Raw genomic sequence first — 22,049 nt, 5'->3', positions numbered from 1 at the left:
TTTCATTTTTATATACGGTCTTATTAATCTTGTTTCATATTCTGCGTTTTGATAATGGCTAATCATCAATAAACTATTGAAAAATTATAAAACAAAAATCTATTCAAGAATAAGCTGTAGCAAGAGATGTAATATGCAGCGATTTCAGAATTTTTAAAAAGTGCCATTAATTGGAGCAATAGCACTTAAATGGACAAGCTCCTTTCCTGTGTTCAAAGCACTTAATAAAAAAAACTTTTATAACAATATTTGTTGAGAATGAATTATGTATAAAGCATTGCCAGGTGATAGGTCATACTGAATGACATGTAATCTCACTTTATTTAAACTCTGGATAAAGACATAGTAATCAAGAAGTTTGAGTATTCTATGGAAGTCTCATTAATGTGTTTTTCAGAGGTTGTCAAGAAGATAAATTGTGTCATTTATTATTGAATTGTAATGGGACATTAGTTCTTCTGAAAATATATTCAATAGATCAGAAACTGCTGAGTGTTCTGCAATGTGCTGTTGAAATATACGTACTTATAAATCATTCAGTATTTGTTATGCCATAAAAGATATTATTTATGTCACAAGTTGAAACATAATTTGAGCATATCAAGGATGATTTCAACCAGGGCATATACACTTACATTTTATCTTTATCAAGCAGGAATGCCTAACCTGTGGCCCAGGCCAGCTACTAAGCAATCACACAAGATTGTAAATTTTTAAATTATTATGTGGTCTATGTATAGTAACTATATTACATATTTTATATGTGTTCAAGACAACTGCTCTTCACTTAGTGTGACTTAGGCAAGCCAAAAGGTTAGAAACTCATAGTTTAAAACATACGTAATTATGATTTTAATTATCACCTCTACTATTTGGTAAGGTAAAGTGTTCAAGTAAATAGAATTTCTGCCTCTGTAGCTAGCTATTTTTTTTCAACTTATACCCAGATTCTCCATATATCTTGCATAGACTACAATCCTGTGATTTACTATGGATATTAAATTCAGTGGAGACTTCTACACAATATTAGACTCTTTGTGGCAATGAATTGGGTTACAATGTAAGTGGCAATTATGTCATTTAAGGTTGGAATAAATGTATATTAACATTCAGTTATAAAACATGTCCAGAAAAATGTCATATAGACATATTTCTAGTTCTTCCATATGTCCAGCTTTCAAAATTTCTATCTTGCTGGGATTTCTAGAAGCTAAAATGCAACCCATATGAAGATAGCAATTTGGCAAAAACGGCTTTAATTGGTATCCATAATTAAACATTAGATGTTATGCAGAATAATAAAAAATTAAACAAAAAATGTTATTGTAAATGTAAGATTAAGTTTAATAAGTATACCTTTCAAATTTTTACTTCTATCTCCAATTTGAAGTATAACTTTTGAAGTATCCTGAAGATTTGTTTTCATTCCACTTATATGTGTTACCACAATCCTTTTAGGTTCATTAATTAACACCTAAAAGGAAAAAAAATATCACAAAATACTCAGTGACAATTGTTTGGACTGATCTAATTTTCTCTTGAGTTTAGAGATTATAAAATGTGGCCACTTGGGTATTTTCTGAATTAGTCTGTATATCACTTTAATCTCAGTTGGATATAAATTTAAACCTGCTGTCTTGTTATTTATTTTAAACCTTTGAAAAACTTTGAGTTTAAAAAAATCATGTTTACCATATAACATAAAACATTAACAAGAAAAAGAACACATGTGCATGTGCATACACACACTCTCTCTCTCTCACACACACACACACACAGACACACATAATTGCCTGTACAAATGCCTGTGGTTTTCTTGCCATGATTTTCATAAGCAGTTTGCCACTGTCTTCTTCCTAGGGTTAAGAGAGAGTGGCTGGCACAAGGTCACCCAGCTGACTTCTGCTTCATAATCTCCTACAGGATGCATTCCAAAAGTAATGCAATTTTTTAAAAAGTGATTTATTGAGCAGATTTGCACAAACACTTAAAATTCTTCAAAGTACTGTCTTTGGGTCTCTACACATTTTTTCCAGCGACTCTGCCATGACCAGTACGCACCCTGGAAGGCGTCTTCGGGGACATCTTGCAAGGTCTTCATCACGGCTGATTGAATCTCTTCTTTGGACAAAAAACGCACCTTGCCACAATATGCTAAGAGTCCACGAGTTCCTCGCCAAACACCAGGTTCCAACGCTGCCCCCCCATAATCCTGACGTTGCCCCAGCAGACTTCTTTTTGTTCCCAGTCCTGAAAGGAACCCGTTTTTTGTTCATCAGCCGTGATGAAGACCTTGCAAGATGTCCCCGAAGACGCCTTCCAGGGTGCATACCGGTCATGGCAGAGTCGCTGGAAAAAATGTGTATGGGTCCAAGGACAGTACTTTGAAGAATTTTAAGTGTTTGTGCAAATCTGTTCAATAAATTACTTTTTAAAAAATTGCATTACTTTTGGAATGCACCCTGTATTTTCTGGTCTGGTGTCTTAATCACTCTAGGAAAATAATTGTATTTTATATATTAAAACATTCTAATATATACTCATGCTCTTGACTTCTGTTCATTTTCCAGCTATGTTGAAATAACTAAGGATAATAGTATTGAGCTAGTATTTTTTAAACTCCTTGACTCAATTATCTCTTTCCCTGCTGTTGGATTGGACTACTTATAGTAGTTTGAATTAATCTCACCAACAGCTCCCCCCTCAGACTGTTGTTTTACCCAAATGTTAGCAGCGCCAGTCCCAAACTTTGACTCACAAACAAGCAATTACAAATTGCTGCTTTACTCCAAGGATATGCCTGATTTCCCCCTTGGGCACAATTATCCCTGCTTAAGAACCACTGGCATAAACATTAATTCCTTACAATTTTCAATGTCTCTTCCTATATGGATGTATTCAACAGATCAACTCTTCTACTCTCTGTCCTAACACCCCTTTCTCTCGCACACAAAATCAGAATTTGAAAGACGTAACTACAATCCTGCCAGATAGATGATTTCGATTAATCCATTTACTGCCACAGTCCAAAATTTCCATTAGTAAGCAAGACAGTTGTTAAGAGAGACGCACCCCATTTTACTCTCTTTTCTGCCACAGTTGTTAAGTGAGCATTGCACTGGTTTTAAACAAATTGGTTGTTAAACAGATCTGGTTTCTTTCATTGACTTAGCTTGTCAGAAGTTGTCTGAGGAGGTTACAGATAGTGATCACATGACCCTGGACAGTTATCACGTGAACATGGGGATGCTGTGAAAACTGGTCATAAGTCACTTTTTTCAGTGCCGTTGGAATTTTGGTCATTAAATGAATGGTTGTAAGTCAAGGAGTACCTGAAATATGTTCTCTATAGACCATGAGTTATATTTTGTATTTAGGTTCAATCAAAGAAAAATTGAAACCAAATATATGGTTTTGTGCTTCAAATAAGGTTTATGTTACTGTGGTTGATTATGGTCAGGTCTTTTGCCAGCTGGGCTCTTACTGATTCATCTCCTACTTTTTAATTTTGTGCAATTGGGCTAACTTTGAGGCAAGTAGAGTAAGTTTTTATAGCAATTATGTCATCACTCTTAACAACTGATAGAACCAGTCTCAAACTCTTCCAAGGCCTTTTGACTTCCAGCTGGATCCAATAAGCATTTCAAGTAGGTCCTTCTAAGATGCCCATTACCCTAAAGAGGTGATGTGCATCTAATTAATCCAAATTTAACTGGATGATAAGCCATTCATGAGAATGAGAAACTGCAGGTATTTCCACTGATAAAACAAATCACCAATTTAAAAAACCAACAAATGGAATAATTTGGATCAATTCATTTCAAAAATTATAGGAAAGTTTAGTCAGGAATGTTGGTATGCTAATGAGTTAGCGATATATTTACAGTCTCAAGGTGCTGACACTCAATATGAAAGAATTCTGTCACAGGAATTAAGATATTGTTCTTATAGATCACAATTACATTTCCCGATCCAGCCAGATTGCTTAACAAAAATTAAGTTGGCAGAAATGCAGGTTAACTATGGCACTGAGCCATTTCCTGGAAGCCTGTTAGGATGTCTTCAACTTTTAATATTTTCACCTTAACATCTTCCTGACACTATTAAATCTTATATTTAATATTAATATTAATACACTACTGTCATTGCTACTCTAGATTCCATACAGCAGACCCTCCCTGCCTGTTCTTCATACAGCAACAATAACTTTTAATAGCTCAAAAGGACATACAGTGAAACCTTGTCTTAGAAACATAGAAACATAGAAGTCTGACGGCAGAAAAAGACCTCATGGTCCATCTAGTCTGCCCTTATACTATTTTCTGTATTTTATCTTAGGATGGATATATGTTTATCCCAGGCATGTTTAAATTCAGTTACTGTGGATTTATCTACCACGTCTGCTGGAAGTTTGTTCCAAGGATCTACTACTCTTTCAGTAAAATAATATTTTCTCATGTTGCTTTTGATCTTTCCCCCAACTAACTTCAGATTGTGTCCCCTTGTTCTTGTGTTCACTTTCCTATTAAAAACACTTCCCTCCTGGACCTTATTTAACCCTTTAATATATTTAAATGTTTCGATCATGTCCCCCCTTTTCCTTCTGTCCTCCAGACTATACAGATTGAGTTCATTAAGTCTTTCCTGATACGTTTTATGCTTAAGACCTTCGACCATTCTTGTAGCCCGTCTTTGGACCCGTTCAATTTTGTCAATATCTTTTTGTAGGTGAGGTCTCCAGAACTGAACACAGTATTCCAAATGTGGTCTCACCAGCATTCTATATAGTGGGATCATAATCTCCCTCTTCCTGCTTGTTATACCTCTAGCTATGCAGCCAAGCATCCTACTTGCTTTCCCTACCGCCTGACTGCACTGTTCACCCATTTTGAGACTGTCAGAAATCACTACCCCTAAATCCTTTTCTTTTGAAGTATTTGCCAACACTGAACTGCCAATACAATACTCAGATTGAGGATTCCTTTTCCCCAAGTGCATTATTTTACATTTGGAAACATTAAACTGCAGTTTCCATTGCTTAGACCATTTATCTAGTAAAGCTAAATCATTTACCATATTACAGACGCCTCCAGGAATATCAACCCTATTACAAACTTAATTGGTTCCGGGACGCGGTTCTTAAGGTGAAAAGTTTGTAAGATGAAACAATGTTTCCCATAGGAATCAATGGAAAAGCAATTAATGCGTGCGAGCCCAAAATTCACCCCTTTTGCCAGCCAAAGCGCCCGTTTTTGCACTGCTGGAATTCCCCTGAGGCTCCCCTCCATGGGAAACCCCACCTCCGGACCTCTGTGTTTTTACGATGCTGCGATTTCACTGAGGCTCCCCTTGCTGGGAAACCCCACCTCCGAACTTCCGTTGCCAGTGAAGTGCCCGTTTTTGCGCTGCTGGGATTTTCCTGCAGCATCACAAAAACACGGAAGTCCGGAGACGGGGTTCCCCATGGAGGGGAGCCTCAAGAGAATCCCAGCAGCGCAAAAAACGGGTGCTTCGCTGGCAACAGAAGTCCGAAGGTGGGGCATCCCAGCGGCGGCGGTGGGTTTGTAAGGTGAAAATAGTTTGTAAGAAGAGGCAAAAAAATATTAAACTCCGGGTTTGTATCTCGAAAAGTTTGTATGACGAGGGGTTTGTAAGACGAGGTATCACTGTACTTTTTTCCACTCAAAGAATATCAATACAGGAAACTGCTCAGGAATCCTTATCTTACCATTCCTCATATATACTGCCCTGAAGTGACAATCGAGTTCTCACTTTGAGTCCTACTTCCTGTTGGTCCCCCTTTCATCAGGTGGCCAAAGTGATATCTAAACTCACTTGCTAGCAATTCCTGGTTTCCACACAACAGCACCTCTAGTCCCTACACGCACATTGAAATGCCACTATTAAGGTGTTCAGCCCTTTGCATCTTTTGGCTCCAAAGTGGTTCTTTCCTGAATGGACACTTCCTTTGAGGTTGCAACCCCAAACATTCTTCTCTTAAGCAGCCCTATTAAAGAAACAGCAAATAACAACTGGCTCTCAACTGGTTCTGAGTTAGTAAGCAATAAAGCTTCTGCTTTAATCTGTTTAGTTCCACTGGCTCATTCTAAGCAGATGAAGTGACCTATGTTTTGCTGGTTGATGTTTTAGGAGATGCTGATGCAGAAATCTGGAAGATCCATGCCATGAATCCAGGTACATTCTCTGCACACTTGTCAGGAATTGTTTGATCCATGAATATTGTGTCTTACTCTGTGCAGATTGGTGCAATTTGTGATTTCAGAAATTGGCTTTTGGTTGGTCCCAAATTAATATTAATGATCCATTCCTCTGACTTATTGCTGTGTCATTATGGTGGCAGCAAAAATCATTGGCAATCTATGACTAATGGGTCTTCTACAAATCATGAGGTTCCACGAGGAAGAATGATGTCTTTTCAAGCAATTCGTTGCTATTCTATGATTATAAATGATTATTTCTTTTTTTATTTTATTTTAGGAGCTATAGCCTCTTTGGCATGAGCCAGTAAGGAGTAATTTTAAAGTATTTGCTGTTAGAAAATAATGCATCTTACAAGGGTGGCATAAATATTTCAGTTATAAGATAACATTAAAATATACAATAAAATAAAAGTGTAATAATGAGGAATTTCAGAAGTGACTTACCTCTCTATATGTCTTACACAAACCAGATATGTCATAATATATTATAACACTTCCAGAGTTCCTTGCTACAGCCACTCCAGCTTTTGAATCAATTTGAAGAATATTATTGTTTGAAGAACTCCATGTTCCTGATAAACCTATGGAAATGTGTATTTATAAAAATAATCATACTGCAACTGCCGATCATAAGAGACTTATTTTCCACAAAAGTAGTATCTATCATATATGCAGGTTTTTAATAAAAAAAATAAATGTTTGTAATGTATTATTTTTCCACTTTTATCAATTCAGTGGTAGCATTATGAATATTGTCATATAAATTGAATAAGCATTGGTAAATGCAGATGTTGCATTGCTATTCTTTTGGAATAGAGGTAATCTGCTCCCTACAGTAAAATTGAAGCATTCACACAATAGTACTTCAGAATATGTGTCATTCCTATTTTTAAAAATTATTTTGCTATGGCTTGTAAAAGACCTGCATCTGCCCTACTGAAACTATCCAGCATCCTAAGAAAAGCACCTTCAACCCATTACTTTATTCAACCAGCATGTCAAATCTGCTACGTTGAACAAAAGACTGCTTTGCTTGTAATGACTGTGGCATTAATATTTATTTGAAGGACTGCTTCTTTCTGATAATGTCTGCCTATGTCCAGCAGGAATATATAACAGTTCCAATTACTAATGAGTTATATCTGGCAATATCCAGGAGAAATATCTTATCTTTTATGGCACCTACCCTCTGAAACATCATTCCTGCTTAGGTAAAATTGGCCATTTTTAATATCAAAATCCAGAAAGCCCTTAAAATGAGACTATATCAATGGGTTTAGGAACCTGATGGAAATGCAGAATTTGTGATATGGCGACACTATAATAAGATCAAAATGCTCTCTCCTCGTGTTGTTTTTTCATAAAAGCAGTATTTTTGCACAGGGAAGCACTTTTTCTTCTGATAAGCTGACATTAAGTTTTAGAAGGTCCAACTTTGTCCGTACTATGCTCAGTCTGTGGTTCTACTGCTAAACTTTTAGGCTCAAGCCCAGTGATGAGACAGTGAGATCCAATCATATCCAATCCTTTCTTTGCTTACATCTGATAGACAGAATTTTGCCAGACTAAAGCTAAAAACGTCTAACTTAATATCTCTGGATAAATTGTGGGATATGGCTTCTCCGAACCTCTTTCCATCTCATCCCTTCTAGTTTGGGACTACACAATCTCTTGATCTGTGTCTCCCTATACAAAAGCTTCAGGTTGGTCAAATCCTCCTTTACCGCTGCTGCAAGCACACATTCGATCACACAGATTGAGCAATGAGGGCATAGAATATCTTCCAAACAAGAAATCCAGTTGGGCAATACTAAGTCTTGCTTTCATTCATATTTTCCTATCTCTGCATCAGTGTCAGGCCGAAGCCATCGTGTGGATTCAGAGAATTTGGCCAGCCATAGTAGTTTAGCATTAGGGGCCTTGGGAGGAGTATAACGTGAGAGGGAAAGTTACTAGACACAACAAATTCCAAGGTCATCTTTTGTTCTGCGTCCACTGAAGAAAAGTTGGTGTAATCCCGGCCCCGAACTGAATCTCGTGATGGGATTTGTGGGTGTGGGCATGTAGGATGAACCATAACCTGGGTGGGAACTGGGAAAAGGTTAGTATCGGAATGAAGATGGCATGACCAACATGGCTCTGTTAATAAATCGAACTTTGAGTTAAAGAATTGGACTGGAACTTGATTTATTTCTCAGATGCTATTTAGGGCGCTGACAATCAGTTCTTACATCAATTCTACAGATGTTATTAAAACAATGATCAGCAAAATATCCTTAGTATTCATAAAGGGATGCATTGCAAAGTATAAATACTGTCTCCTATTTTTTTCACACACCAATTGTGTTGTATTAAATATAACTTTAATATATTTTGTATATTATATATGGTTATTTTGAATATATGCCTTGTGTACAAACACAAAATGTTTCCATGACAACTTAGTCTTTTTTTAAATTCTCTATTAATGCCCATTATTATTCCAAATCATCTTACCATCTTGGTTTACCAGTGAGGAAGTTAAACATATGACATCACCTACAACAATATCGGTGGTCTTAGGGGAGATGGCATGTTGGACAGGAAGAGGGACGTAGTCTACAATATTGTGTTCCGCATCCCAAACCTTAAGCAAACTTAGTCCAACGTTCATTGTTCGAAGTAGCAAAGTATTGTTAGAGGTCCCTTTCCCAATCTGTAAAAAATCATCTCTGTAGATAAAAACAATTTATTAAATAAATAGTAAATAAATAAAATAAATAGATTATTATTAATAGTCAAGAGAACAGAATTGTGTGAATGTTATAGATACAAGAGGATGAAAAGTTAGATCACTTATACTGTCTACTGTGAATTAGAAATAGTTTTCATTCATTCCCAGTAGGCCAATTTTTAAGATAGTTTTTAATACCAGTATGTACAGTGCTACACAGAAATTCAGCACACTATTACAGAATGTTTACTGTCATTTACTATATATATACACACATACATACATACATACATACATACATACATACATACATACATACATATAAAATTCAAATATCAGTTTGGGGCCCTTTACAAATGACTGATACACCTTGACTCCAATTGGAATGCAGTGTCAGCTGACAATGAGTCAGTTGAGATGACAGGGGCCCGTCCTAGTCCATCTGGATGGGAGGAGTTTGACCTGGTAACACCTGATGAAGTGGACAAGGCCATGGGAGCTGTGGGTTCCGCCACCTGTTTATTGGACTCATGTCTCTCCTGGCTGGTTTCGGCCAGCAGACAGGTGACATGGAGTTGGGTCCAGGACATTACCAATGCTTCTTTGAGGGAGGGGTCCTTACCAACTCCCTAAAAAGAACCACTCGTATGCCCCCTCCTCAAAAAGCCTCCCCTGGATCCAACTGTATTTAACAACCATCGTCCTGTCTTCAACCTGCCCTTTATGGGGAAGGTTGTTGAGAAGGTGGTGTCACTCCAGCTCCAATAGTCCTTGGATGAAGCTGATTATCTAGGCCCTCAACAGTCAGGATTCAGGCCCGGCTACAGCACGGAAACAGCTTTGGTCATGCTGATGATCTCTGGTGGGCCCGGGATAGGGGCTCATCCTCTATCCTGGTGCTTTTTGACCACAGCGGTTTTCAATACCATCAACCATGGTATTTTTCTGTGCTGACTGGGGGAGAGGGGGGGGTTGGGAGTGAGATTTGTATGCCACACCTCTCCGGAGACCCTGAGTTCCTCAGGGGTCGGTCCTCTCCCCCCTGCTATTTAATATCTACGTCCGAGGGCACGGAGTGAGTTGTTATCAGTATGCTAATGATACTCAGCTATACATCTCCACCCCATGTCCACTCAGTGAAGCAGTGAAAGTGATGAGCCGGTGTCTGGAGGCTGTTAGGGTCTGGATTGGTGATAACAGGCTCAAACTCAATTCCAACAAGATGGAGTGGCTGTGGGTTCTGCCTCCCAAGGACACCTCCATCTATCTGTCCATTACCCTGGGGGGGGGACTTTTGAGCCCCTCAGAGAGGGTCTGCAACTTGGGCATCCTCCTCGATCCACAGCTGACATTGGACCATCATCTTTCGGATGTGGCGATAGCGGGGTAGTGGGGGTGGTGTTCACCTGGTGCATCAGTTGCAGCTCTATCTGGACATGGTCTCTACTCACAGTCATTCATGCCCTTATCACCTTGAGGTTTGACTACTGCAATGGTATCTACATGGAGCTACCTTTGAAGAGTGTTCAGAAACTTCAAATTATCCAGAATGCAGCTATTATGTGCCTTCCAAGGCATACCCAATTTCTCCAGCACTCTGTGGATTGCATTGGCTGCCGATTGGTTTCAAGACCCAATTCAAAGTGTTGGCTATGACTTATAAATCCCTACATGGCATCGGACCAGATTACCTCTGAGACCGCCTTCTGAGGCATGAGTCCCAGTGACCAGTTAGGCCCCACAGAGTTGGCCTTCTCCAGGTCCCATCAACTAGACAATGTTGTTTGGCGGGACCTAGGGGAAGAGCCTTCTCTGTGGGGACCCAGCTCTCTGGAATCAGCTCCCCCCCAGAGATTCGCACTGCCCACCTTCCTCACCTTCTGTAAAAGTTTAAAGACCTAATTGTGCCGCCAGGCTTGGGGCTATTAGACCCTATCCCCCTGGCGGATGAGTGTAATATGTCTTGCTGTGTGAATGGGAATGAATTATTTTAAATGTTATTAGAGTTTAGATATGTATATTGATTATTGTTTTGATATGTTGTGAGCCGCCCCAAGTCCTCGGAGAGGAGCAGCATCCAAATCCAATAAATAAATAAAATAAATAAATATGTGCTTTTCTTGGAAATACTATAAAACAAATGGGATTTATTCAAGCTAAATGAGCATAAAGAATTAAAAGAAACTGGCTTGAGTTTTAAACCTACAATGCTGATGTATTACCCTGATTTATAGGATTATGCAAATAATTTTGAAGAGATGCTTTGAAGTGCACTGTAGTCTGAATATAACATTTGCCTTAAAGTCTTGAAAGTAGCAGTAGCTTTTCTGACATCCCCCAGTTGCCCTTCTCGTTGCCAAGTGACCCTAGGTAAACACGAGCCTGATTTAAGCACTTTACTGACAAATGCTACATTTATTTCCCATACTCCAAAAGCAAGTTTCTGAGAATAAACCTAAAGCACTGTCTGGTATATATATTCCTCCCACCAATCTTGTAGAGTCCCATGTACACTATCAAAATATTAACTGTAAACTACATTCTTCAGTTTCTTCATCCAATTCATGGATGCTGGCCATACAATGATACAACATTAGTACATACACCATTCTAATGATCTATATCAAGCACCTGACAATTGCTGTAGAACAATCAAACTAACATCAGGTATCATAAATAATAATTAGAATATTCTCTTTCACTGTGTGTCTTCACATAGAGACTAAGAAATAGTCAATCTGAAATGCTTTAGTAATGATCAGGTAATTTATGATAATCAAATGCTAATCAATTTACCTGTTGACTGCAAAGTGAAGCATGGAATTTTGTGAGTGGAAAGTATCTCCATAATTGTCATGGAAGTGGATAGTCAAACTCAAAGTGATGCCCAATGGTAATGCCAGTAAAGGTTCATGATTTTTTGTATGGAAAATTGGGTTCATGGATATTCTCAGGTAGGAAATAGGAGCTACCTGCATGATACGTACAGTAAAAAAAATGAAGGTGAAATCAGTTTTCCCATTGCTCAAAATACATGTAAGCAGTTATATTGTATAAGATTATCTGGATTACTTACTAACCTACTAATAAACATGCTTTTGATCTTACTGCATTGTTTGGGATATCAGAAGTATGAGCTAATTGAAACCAATCCAATTTTTCTGACTGATGTGCAGCAAAAAGGCATCTAAACCATCCTTTATTTAGAACCTAGGGTAAAAATATTTTTCCAACTTTTGGCAGGATAACAACCACCACCATTGAAAATTGTTACTATTTGATGCTCTTTTATAACACTGAAGCTGAAGTGCCTGAAATAGCCACCTCATACTATCCAACTTATTCATTTGTACATATTTTAACCATTTAGGGATGGTTACTCAAGAAGTACTCTTCAGTTTCTTCTACTATTATCTCCCCCCAAATCTACAAAGAATAACATCAATATTAATTGTAGTAAACTCCTAAGTTAGGGGAATTGCAAGTGTTTTATGAAAGGTCAAGTTTGCTTGAAGACCTGAAGGACCAGATTATGGAGAACATAACTTGCTAAGAGTCAACATGACCTCATAATAATGAATGAATGAATCAATGATGATAATGAATCAATCAATCAATCAATCAATCAATCAATGAACCAATCAATATCATAGAATTGTATTTTCAAAACTGGTTATCACTACCACATTATGTTGTTTACAAAGTAAATATCAGAGAATAAAATGAAAACCGTACTCTTTAAGTGATTCAAAGCTTCAATTATTTTCTTGAAATGGAGTAACTGTAATTTTAATTTTAAATAAAGCAAAATGTCTTGAACAAGTTAGCATTCTATTCTCATTGAAAGGAACTGAAATATAATACCTTGACAGCAACAACAAGGGTCTGGTTGATTCCAAATAATTCTTGGGAAATTATTTCTATTGTTGATAGTCCAATGTGAGAATGAGAACTAAGATGACCATTTTCATCTATTTCTACCATAGGAACCTTGTCATGACTCTCCAGTACACGGTAAGTTAGAGAAGCAGCTCCATCTCTTGATTTAATAAAAAATTAAAAATAAGCAAATAAGCAAGCAGATTGTAGATCTCTGAAAAAAATGACTAACTATATAAGATACATTCCCATTTCTTAGCACATTGTCTTATTCTTATAGTATATACCTCCAAAGCATTTTTAAAATATATGGATTTGAAATTTATTTATTCATTTAGTAAACATATTTCTGTGCTATCAGATTCAAATTTTGGGAACTTACCAAGCATAAATTGAAACACACACAATACAAAATACATTTATTTTGTGTCAAGACTCCTTGTAAGCTACCTTATCTGATGGACTTTCTCCATTTCCATCTAAGCACCATATTAACATGTCATGGCAATCTCTTAATTTTGCTACATATTAATGACATCGCCTTATTTTGTTTCCCAACCATGAATGTGGCCATTCTCTCTCTTGATTTTAAAGTTTCTTGTTAATCTAGGAGCAATCAGCAATTTTATAATGAGATGTAATATTGGTTACTAGCTTCGCTGACTTCAAAAAAGATTGGACCAATTCATGGAGATGAAGAGATGGAAATTTTCATGGAGACTAGTGGGCTTTCTTGCATAGTTGATTGGCCACTGTGAAAACAGATTACTGGTCTAGATCAGGGGTGTATACTTAAAAGCCTGGGGGCTGGATTCAGCCCACGGGGTGCATAGATATGGCTTGCAGAGCCACCCTGGAAACATGCCAGCACAGTGCCTTTGCCAGCAAAACTGGAGGTTAGAGGGCTGCATGCAGCCCTCCCACACAGTATTTTCACTGGCAGAGGGTTGCAAGAAGCCATCATAGTCTAAAATAAAGCTCAGGAGCCCATATTCTCTGGCAGGGTGTTTGTTGCTCAGCCTACCACAGGTGCCCCTGCCACAAGTGATGTTGAGCTGACCATGCCAATCTCAGCCACACTCCATGCTCAGCCACACTCACAATTCAAAGTGTTGGTTATGACCTATAAAGCCCTTCATGGCATCGGACCAGAATATCTCCGAGACCGCCTTCTGCTGCACGAATCCCAACGACCGATTAGGTCCCACAGAGTCAGCCTTCTCCGGGTCCCGTCAACTAAACAATGTCGGTTGGCAGGCCCCAGGGGAAGAGCCTTCTCTGTGGCGGCCCTGACTCTCTCGAACCAGCTCCCCCCAGAAATAAATGCCCCCCAAAGTCAAACACAGTGCTGATGTGGCCCTCCATGAAATAGAGTTTGACAACCCTGGTCTAGATAGACAAGGTGTCTAACCCAGCAGAGTGCTTCTTACGTAATTATGTCCAAGAGAGAATATTCTGATGCTTGTGGGTGATTATTTGTTGTGGAATTGTCTAGTAACCTTGAGGTGGAGAGAACTTGAGGTCTACTAGAGACATGGTTGGGCACCTTTCTTTTGGCACCAATCTGTGTTTTTCCAGGCAGGAAGAACTGGGCAGAGCTGCCAAATGCTGAGGCTTTTGTAAGTAATCAGCAGCTGATTGGTTTGTTTACTTACCGGTTTGTTTGAACTTTAAAAAAGGAGTTCGTTGACATTAATATCTGCCCTACTTCTATTCCCAGAATAACTAGTTTCTCAAATACCTAGAAAACAAAAATTAGATAAGTTATCATATAAATAGGTATTAGTGTTATCTTCAAAATACTTACATAATAAAAAATGGAATGCACTAAGGCATTTATTTTAAAATGAAACCCATGTACACATACCTCTGCAGAGATTTAATTCAGAATTACAGGAGACAAAATATATACTAGGTTTGCAAGAAAATATCTTCTAAACCAGGAGTAGGCACCTTTAAAACACTAAAAGAGCCATTTGGATCCGTTTCCCACAGAAAATAAAAGAGTGGGAGCCACAAAACCCTTTTGATATCTAAAATGAAGATAACACTGCATATTTTTAACCTCTATGCTATGTTTAAAAAAGCTATAGTGTGTTGCATTTGTGAAATCAATAAGAGAAAACAAATTTTCATTTCTGCATGAAACAAAAACATTTTGAAGTCCAAAAAACAAGATGGTTTGAAAAGCTCAATAAATCGTTGCTGGTGGGTGTTGCACATTGGTAGTTGTGACACATATTTTAAGCAGCAGTTGTGTTGTAATATGGTGGTGGTTTCTATGAGCATACATACATATAAGCTTATACAGCAATTATTTCACTTTTATCTATTTTTGACACATACTGTAATTATTATTCTGACTAGTATAGGTAATCTTGGTATTATATGTGTGTGTGTGTGTGTCAGCCAATATGAACAGAAATTTTGTTTCTTATTATTTATTAATCTTAATTCCCAAATTTGTCATGATGTCATAGTACCAAAAGATAATTACTGGGCAAAGAAGTGTACCAGAAGTCCATGTTACCCCACTGCCTGTCATTAGAGAAAATAACATTACATTTTTATTCTGCATTTGGTATCCATTTGTTCAAGTCTCATTGGATAAAAACTGGATTGGTAATTGCCTAATATATAAAGTACATTCTTTAAAATAACTATATTTAAATTTTGAACATATTTAAGACTTGAAACTATTCTGCTCGCTCCCCTTCACACCCCTTCATAAAGTAACTACTGCACTTCAAGAAACTGCTAGTTACTATGTATCCAGGGGAAACATTATTCCCTCTTTCTAGATAATTCACATTCAGTATGATTCAAAACTGATAATGTGCACTAATTGTTCGGCTGATAGATATCATTCAGAATATATTTAATCTTTATAGCCAACTTTAATTATTTAAGTTCTTTAGCTCTCAGAAAGTGCCATTCATTTATTTCAAGGTAATCCTAAACACAATTGCTTCTAATTAGATTCAATGAAATCAGTGAAGTTACAATACAGTAACTCTGCTAAGTATAATTTGACTACTTTCTTAACAGAGCTCACAATGGTTTGTTTTAAAATTAATGCTGATCTTATTGCATTAACTGTGAATATCTGAAAGATGAATTTTGTAGCATTACTCTGATACAGAATGATCAGTTTTCTCTGTGACTACCCTATATTAAAAAAAACATAACATTCAGTGTCAAAGGAAGTAAATTTTGTTGCAGCATATTCAATTTTTAAAATGTCATTTTTAAAATGTCATTTTATTTGTATTCTAATCAGAGAGAAAGACAAGGAAAGACAGCAAACTATCTCCAGATGAATAGCTCTTCTGGCTTTTGATATTAGATTATGATTCTCAATTTCTTATTGGAACAAACCAAAAGTTTCAGATTCTCATGGCAATGCAGATAGTCCTTGACTTACAATCATTCCTTTAGTGACCATTCAAAGTTACAACAGCAGTGAAAAAAGTGATTTATGACTATTTTTCATACAACCATTGTAGCATCCCCATGGTCACGTAATCAAAATTCAGGCGCTTGGCAACAAGCATATGTATTTATGATCTGCACTGTCCTCGGTTCATGTGATCATCATTTGTATCGTTCCCAGTCAGCTTTCAACAATCAAAATCAGTGGGGGAAGGTTAATAACTGCACATTTCACTTAACAACTGCAGTGATTTGCTTAATTACTATATTATTTATTTACTGCAAAAATTGTCACAAATGGGGCAAAACTCATTTGTTTGTTTGTTTGTTTGTTTATTTAACCAACCATCCACTGGGGGAGGCTCATCATCCACTGTGGGGGAGGAATGGGGTCTCAGAGAGGAAGTAAGATGGGGGTGCATAGAAGGAATCCCTTCAGATAAAAACCAAGCAAGCAGGAACTTGAGAAGTGGCCAGGCAAAGGAGAGAGAGAGAGAGAGGATCCCATTCAGGCAAAGGTTTTCCTCCCAGGGAGTAGGGCTTTAAGACCCACCTTCCCCACATTATTTAGGGAAAGGCAGCAGGAGAGAGAGGCTGCCTGGGAGGAATATGCACCCACAGAAGTGGAGGAGTGCCAGGAGTCAGAGGAGGAGACCAGGCAGGCGGGATGGAGGCCCAAAGCCGCTTGCAAGACAGTGAATAGTGGTGGAGCAGCCAGTGTGCCTGGTGATCAAGGGCCACCACCACCTCAGAGTCAGCAACCTGTTTTTTTCAAATGTACAACAAACAATCCCACACTGCAGTTTTGTGGTCAGCACAAGCCTTGGCTCTTAAGGACCCAAGTGCAAGTGATGGGGTGGGAAAGTCATCCTCCCCTCTTCTCCCAAAAAGCGGCTGTGCATCCTCCAGAAAATCCTTCAGATCGCTGAAGAAACTCCTGTCACATATGTTTCATTTAATTGCCATTTGTATCTCCCCGTTGGCCTTCCCCATTTCCGTTTTGTGAAGCTTCCTGCTTCTGCTTCCCCCTCCCACATCCAGTCATAGATTTGCAGTCCTCTGGCCAGAGGTGATCTAGTTTAAGTGATTGGGCTAAGGAAGAGCTTATAGTGTTTCCGGCCAAAAAACGAGCATCCGGAACAGGTGAGCGTGGCCATAGCGGCAACCAGGAGACCTGACAGGCGTGGGTGGAGCCAACCAGGGAGGGAAATTTGAATCGGTTCAGTTTGGTGAACCAATTCAATCGTTGTTACCGCCTTGGCTGAGGTAGGCCAAGGTGGTCGAATTTCGCTCCTGACTAGTACCAATTTGATGAGCAGTACGAATGTGCATGCTTTTTTCTTGTGATTATGCAAAATTATGAAACCATTCAGTCCTTCATTTGTCATACGGGCGCACAAACGTTTCTTTTTTCATACTGATTTTAGCATCCTTCTGTAAAGGGCTAACAATGTTTCAACTACAGGACTGCCAATGTATTACCTGTATTTGAATTTCATCTGTCAATTCTTTTGCCCTGTGAGAGATCTGTCCAGCTGAAGGATCAAGGACTTTCACAACAACCTTCAGCCCTGTTTTCCCTTTCCCTTTCCCATAAACATCCACAGCAAAATTATTTTCCACCGAAAGCTGAAGTGAAGCCTGAAAGGGGAAAAAAAGTATTAATTAAGGCAGTGGTGGAATTCCATTCACTGTCTCAGGGTTGGTACTCTTCCTTTCTATTTTTTTTAAAGCCTTCCAATGTTTTGTTGTCTGAAAAAAGAGATTTATTAGAAACCACCCCAGAATGCACATATAAGAATGACGGAATCAAAAAAAGCTTCTTACTAATGTAGAAAATCCTTATTGCAGAAACTCTTAGAGTTAGAGCTGGAGATATTCCCAAATTTCTCTTTTCTGTTATATTTTTGTGAGTGGCAGTTTCAATAACTTCAGATGCCAACGTGGAGAAGATTGTTTTATATCAAACCAGATACAATGATATCAAACCAGATACAATGATATCCACTGCTGAAGAAGACAATTTCCCCCAAAATCATACTCTATGAAATTTTAATTTCAGTAAAATTGTTAAAAAATGAAATCATAATACGAAAATAGCATTTACCTCACTGAATCTTGACTTGACATCCAAGATATCTCTCGTAGTGACAGACCAATAAAACCTTAAGCCTGGCACCGCATTTCCAAATGAAAAAGGGGTTTGGTTGCTAGTGATGCCCATCACATATACTGGCATCTGGGGGGGAGGGAGAAACAAAGACTAACTTAAGGAAAACTTTTATCCTCTTCAAGGAATATGACTTGAAATTAGGTGAGAATTAAAGGGCCAATCATATTTGTCTATTGGAGCAGCAGCCGCCACAACAGAAATAATGTTATATTTTGATTTACCTGAGTTCCAGTTTTCATTCGAGTTATGGGTGCATGGATTCTGACAGCTTCAAGCTGAATTACCTCAATTTCAACTTTATCCTAAAGGGAACACCAGAAAGCATTATAGTGATTCAATTAATTGGCCTGTATGTCTGCATTTTCTTTCATATTTGTTGCGACTCACCATCTGAATCTAAACATTAGAAATAGCAATAATTATTTATTCAAAGCCAATCCAGCTAGTCTTACAGTGTCAATATAAGGCACACAGGATGACCCACAAAAAAATTCAAAGTTACAAAAAGTGAATGTGTGACTCAAATCAACCAATTGACTAACCAATAAAATAAAACAACAACAACAACAAATCATATAACAAAAAAGAATAAAGAAAATAACCAGGAGAATCAAATAATTTATTCTAAGCTATAGAGATGCCTGATATAGGTAAGTGCCATTTTTTCCCTCTGGGATCTTGGGAATTATAATTTCCTTTTTCAAATTAAAGTAGAAACACCTTGGGTGGAGTTTGATTAGATGGGATTATCATTTTCAGTCTAACTTTTAATCTTGTACAGCTCATTTCTGCACTGAATTAGAAAAACAGTAAAAGATTTAAAGCCTAAGTGAGATACAACACATAATGGATGAAATTTCAGATGTGATACAGTAGTTTCTCACCTATCGCTGGTGTTACGTTCCAGACCTGGCTGCGATAGGTGAAATCCGCGATGGGGAATTTATCGACTGATAGTACTTTAGGGGGGATGCTCCCTGCTCCCTTTCTCCTCCTTCCCACCAGCTCCGGATGCCTGGAGGCGAGCAACGGCCGGCTAACCATTCCCCCCCACTACTACTTACTCTGCGCCTGAGGAAAAGAAGGGGAGGGGGCAAAAAAATTGCCGCCACCGAGCATTCCTGACCCACTGCTATTCTTTGCAGCAGTTCGGCCAAACGTTGTCTTTTTTGCCTTGCCCCGGCTGGAAAGTCCCTGGTGAGCTGCCCCGGCTGGTTCTTTTTTTCTCTCTCTCTCTCTTCTTTTCTTTTTTTCCCCCTCCACCTGCACAGCACTTCCTCTCCCGCCCTCGAGCCCAGTCTGGAAATCCCTGCTGCGTCGCGTTCCTTTCTTTGCTCGCGCTCGCTCGCTCATTCGCGCGCTGCCAGGAGCTCTTTCTACAACCCCAAGCACACCGCCGCCGCTGCCAACCACTCAGCGCGCCTCCAAAGACTGCCTTCTCAGCACTGGCGAGGCGGGTTGAACGAGGGGACGGGCCTCCGCCGGAGCTCAGTCCCCGCCCCGCTCATCATTCGCCCAGCCACGGGCTGGTTGGCTTGTCCTGCCCTTCCAAACTTCTAAGCGCCGTATCTGTGCCAACGCTGACTTCAAAACCCGCGATGAAGTGAAGCCGTGGTGGGTGAAGCGCGATATAGCGAGGGACTACTGTATATGAATCAGGACAATAAAAACTCAATGACAGATCAAACCATGTGAGCATGTGAAATCTTTGCTCATTAAAATCTAGTCAAGCAAAACAGTTCATAAATAGAACAGGATTTATTTGAAAAGTATATTTAAAGATGGCTAACAGATTCACGAACACTGGCTTGTTCAGAGTTTTCTATTTGTATTTAGTAACAAGCATAATAGACAATATTTATGGAACAAAACAAGTACAAAAAAGAATAAGTGATTGAAAATAGATCTTTGATATATGTGTGTGTGAGGGAGGAAGAGCAGAGAGAGAGATAGACAAGGAAAGAAAGGGGGGAGAGATTTTTATCAATGTCATGGCTTTACTCATCCACACTTCATTTTGGGAAGGGAATAAATATTGACATAAAGGAAGATTGCCGTCCAAATTAAATGAATAACTCACTAAGCATTCTTTTCATGAACTGCAACACAAGTTACATGGTTTTTTTAAAAAATGTGAACATTACTGTACATGGATAATGTTGCACTGTGAAAATATAAAATCTAGAAGTAATTATTTATTATAATTAGCATTATCACTGTTAATAATAAGTGCTATAGCCCAATAATCAAAGTTCTCAGAACAAATTACAAAGTTATTTAAAAAAGGAGAAAAAGGAAAAACAAAATAAAAATAAATGCCTCTTGTCCATGCTCCATGCACATATTTACTGGTTTTGTACAATTCATTGTGGTTTTATGCTTTAGAGATTTAGCATAAAAAGTCATAAATGAAATTAAGGGACCTCCAAGGTCCCTTCCAACCTTATTACTATTACTATAGAGATGCATCTACCAATCCAGGTCTCTGAACTCATGGTTTTCCACTGATTAAGTACTCTATTTGTAAATAGCCTACATATGGCACATCTACCAACAATTATCTGGAATCCATTCTTCATTTTAAAATGATAAGAGATGCTTTAAAAACCTTTCAAAAGTCTATACTTCAGCTCAGAGGTATTGTATATACATGTATCAAGATGTTACCTGGGATGCAACCACAACCTTGCCAGCTTCTGCGTGAACTGCTTGAACCATTCCCAGTATGGTACTGTTGCCCACTGCTTTGCCAGTTATAAAGCCACTGTTGTTTACAGAAGCAATGCTGGGATCATGGATGGAAAAAATTATGTTGAACTGAGGCTGTGGTCCTCCATCAGAAGTAATCTGTAGTTAGTTATTTAAAAAAAATAAGAATTATGTTCACATTTGTTTTCAATTTATAGGTTGAATAAGATCTGGTAATAGGTACTTATGTTCTAATAATATAAGAGATGCAAACTGAGGTTGCTAGTGATACAAAGCTATTTGTCATTACACTGTTCTTTAAATAAGACAGAAGAGGTAAAGGCAGATTATTAAGCTGATAATTCACCCTCGCCCAACTGTATGGTTTATAGGCTCCAGGTCCCCTCCCCACCCACACAGTCAAAGTTACCAAGACCTTGAACATGTGTGGGATTATGCATGTGTACAGAAAGTAGACTTTTAGATGATGCACCGAAAGGTTGAGGATGAGTATAAAATGCTTGTATTTTTCTTTTATTTACCTGGATGTATATTTTCAAGATCAAAATAATTTGCTAGATTTCTCTTACGACTTTTCTGTCCTTGCAACATTCCAATTTACAGATGGTCCTCAACCACTGTTATTGGGATCAGCAACTTTGTCACTAAGCGAGATGGTTGTAAACTGAAATGCCATGTGATTGTGCCAACTTTCATTTCAGTGAGTCACCCGCAGTCATTAGTGTGAAGTCATGTGTGACTTGTGACTTTCTGCTGGCTTCCTTACTGACTTTTCTTGTCAGAAGTTGGTTTCTTCCAACAGTTGCTGAACTAATAGTAGATAAGTGAGGACTACCTATAAATATTGAATAGCTATTGGAATGGGTTTAAAATGTTTTCCACATTTTTAAAAGTTTGATGTGTGTGGCCTCTGAGGATAAGG

At 38.3% G+C, this 22,049-nt stretch overlaps 1 protein-coding gene and 1 long non-coding RNA gene across 2 annotated transcripts in view; one reads left to right on the top strand and one right to left on the bottom strand.

Annotated features, from left to right (window-relative positions):
- The window catches only part of NUP210 (nucleoporin 210), an 89,485-nt gene that overhangs the window by 9,653 nt on the left and 57,783 nt on the right, over positions 1–22,049 (bottom strand). Inside the window, exons 25-34 of the mRNA XM_070738546.1 lie at positions 21,086–21,265; positions 18,640–18,720; positions 18,353–18,484; positions 17,728–17,886; positions 14,469–14,554; positions 12,799–12,973; positions 11,731–11,906; positions 8,718–8,932; positions 6,666–6,802; positions 1,357–1,474 (exon numbers count right to left, since the gene is read on the bottom strand). Of these exons, the coding sequence (XP_070594647.1) occupies positions 1,357–1,474; positions 6,666–6,802; positions 8,718–8,932; positions 11,731–11,906; positions 12,799–12,973; positions 14,469–14,554; positions 17,728–17,886; positions 18,353–18,484; positions 18,640–18,720; positions 21,086–21,265 (1,459 nt within the window). The remainder of the gene's footprint in view (positions 1–1,356; positions 1,475–6,665; positions 6,803–8,717; positions 8,933–11,730; positions 11,907–12,798; positions 12,974–14,468; positions 14,555–17,727; positions 17,887–18,352; positions 18,485–18,639; positions 18,721–21,085; positions 21,266–22,049) is intronic.
- Positions 1–22,049, top strand: part of LOC139160543 (uncharacterized) — a 136,414-nt gene that overhangs the window by 103,454 nt on the left and 10,911 nt on the right. Inside the window, exons 3-4 of the long non-coding RNA XR_011557958.1 lie at positions 6,151–6,195; positions 12,921–12,948. This is a non-coding gene — a long non-coding RNA (uncharacterized lncRNA). The remainder of the gene's footprint in view (positions 1–6,150; positions 6,196–12,920; positions 12,949–22,049) is intronic.

Source organism: Erythrolamprus reginae, chromosome 2, assembly GCF_031021105.1.
Source record: "Erythrolamprus reginae isolate rEryReg1 chromosome 2, rEryReg1.hap1, whole genome shotgun sequence".
NCBI classification, from domain to species: Eukaryota; Metazoa; Chordata; class Lepidosauria; order Squamata; family Dipsadidae; genus Erythrolamprus; species Erythrolamprus reginae.
The sequence above is the reverse complement of the archived record's forward strand: the minus strand, read 5'-3'. Positions and strand labels throughout refer to the sequence as shown.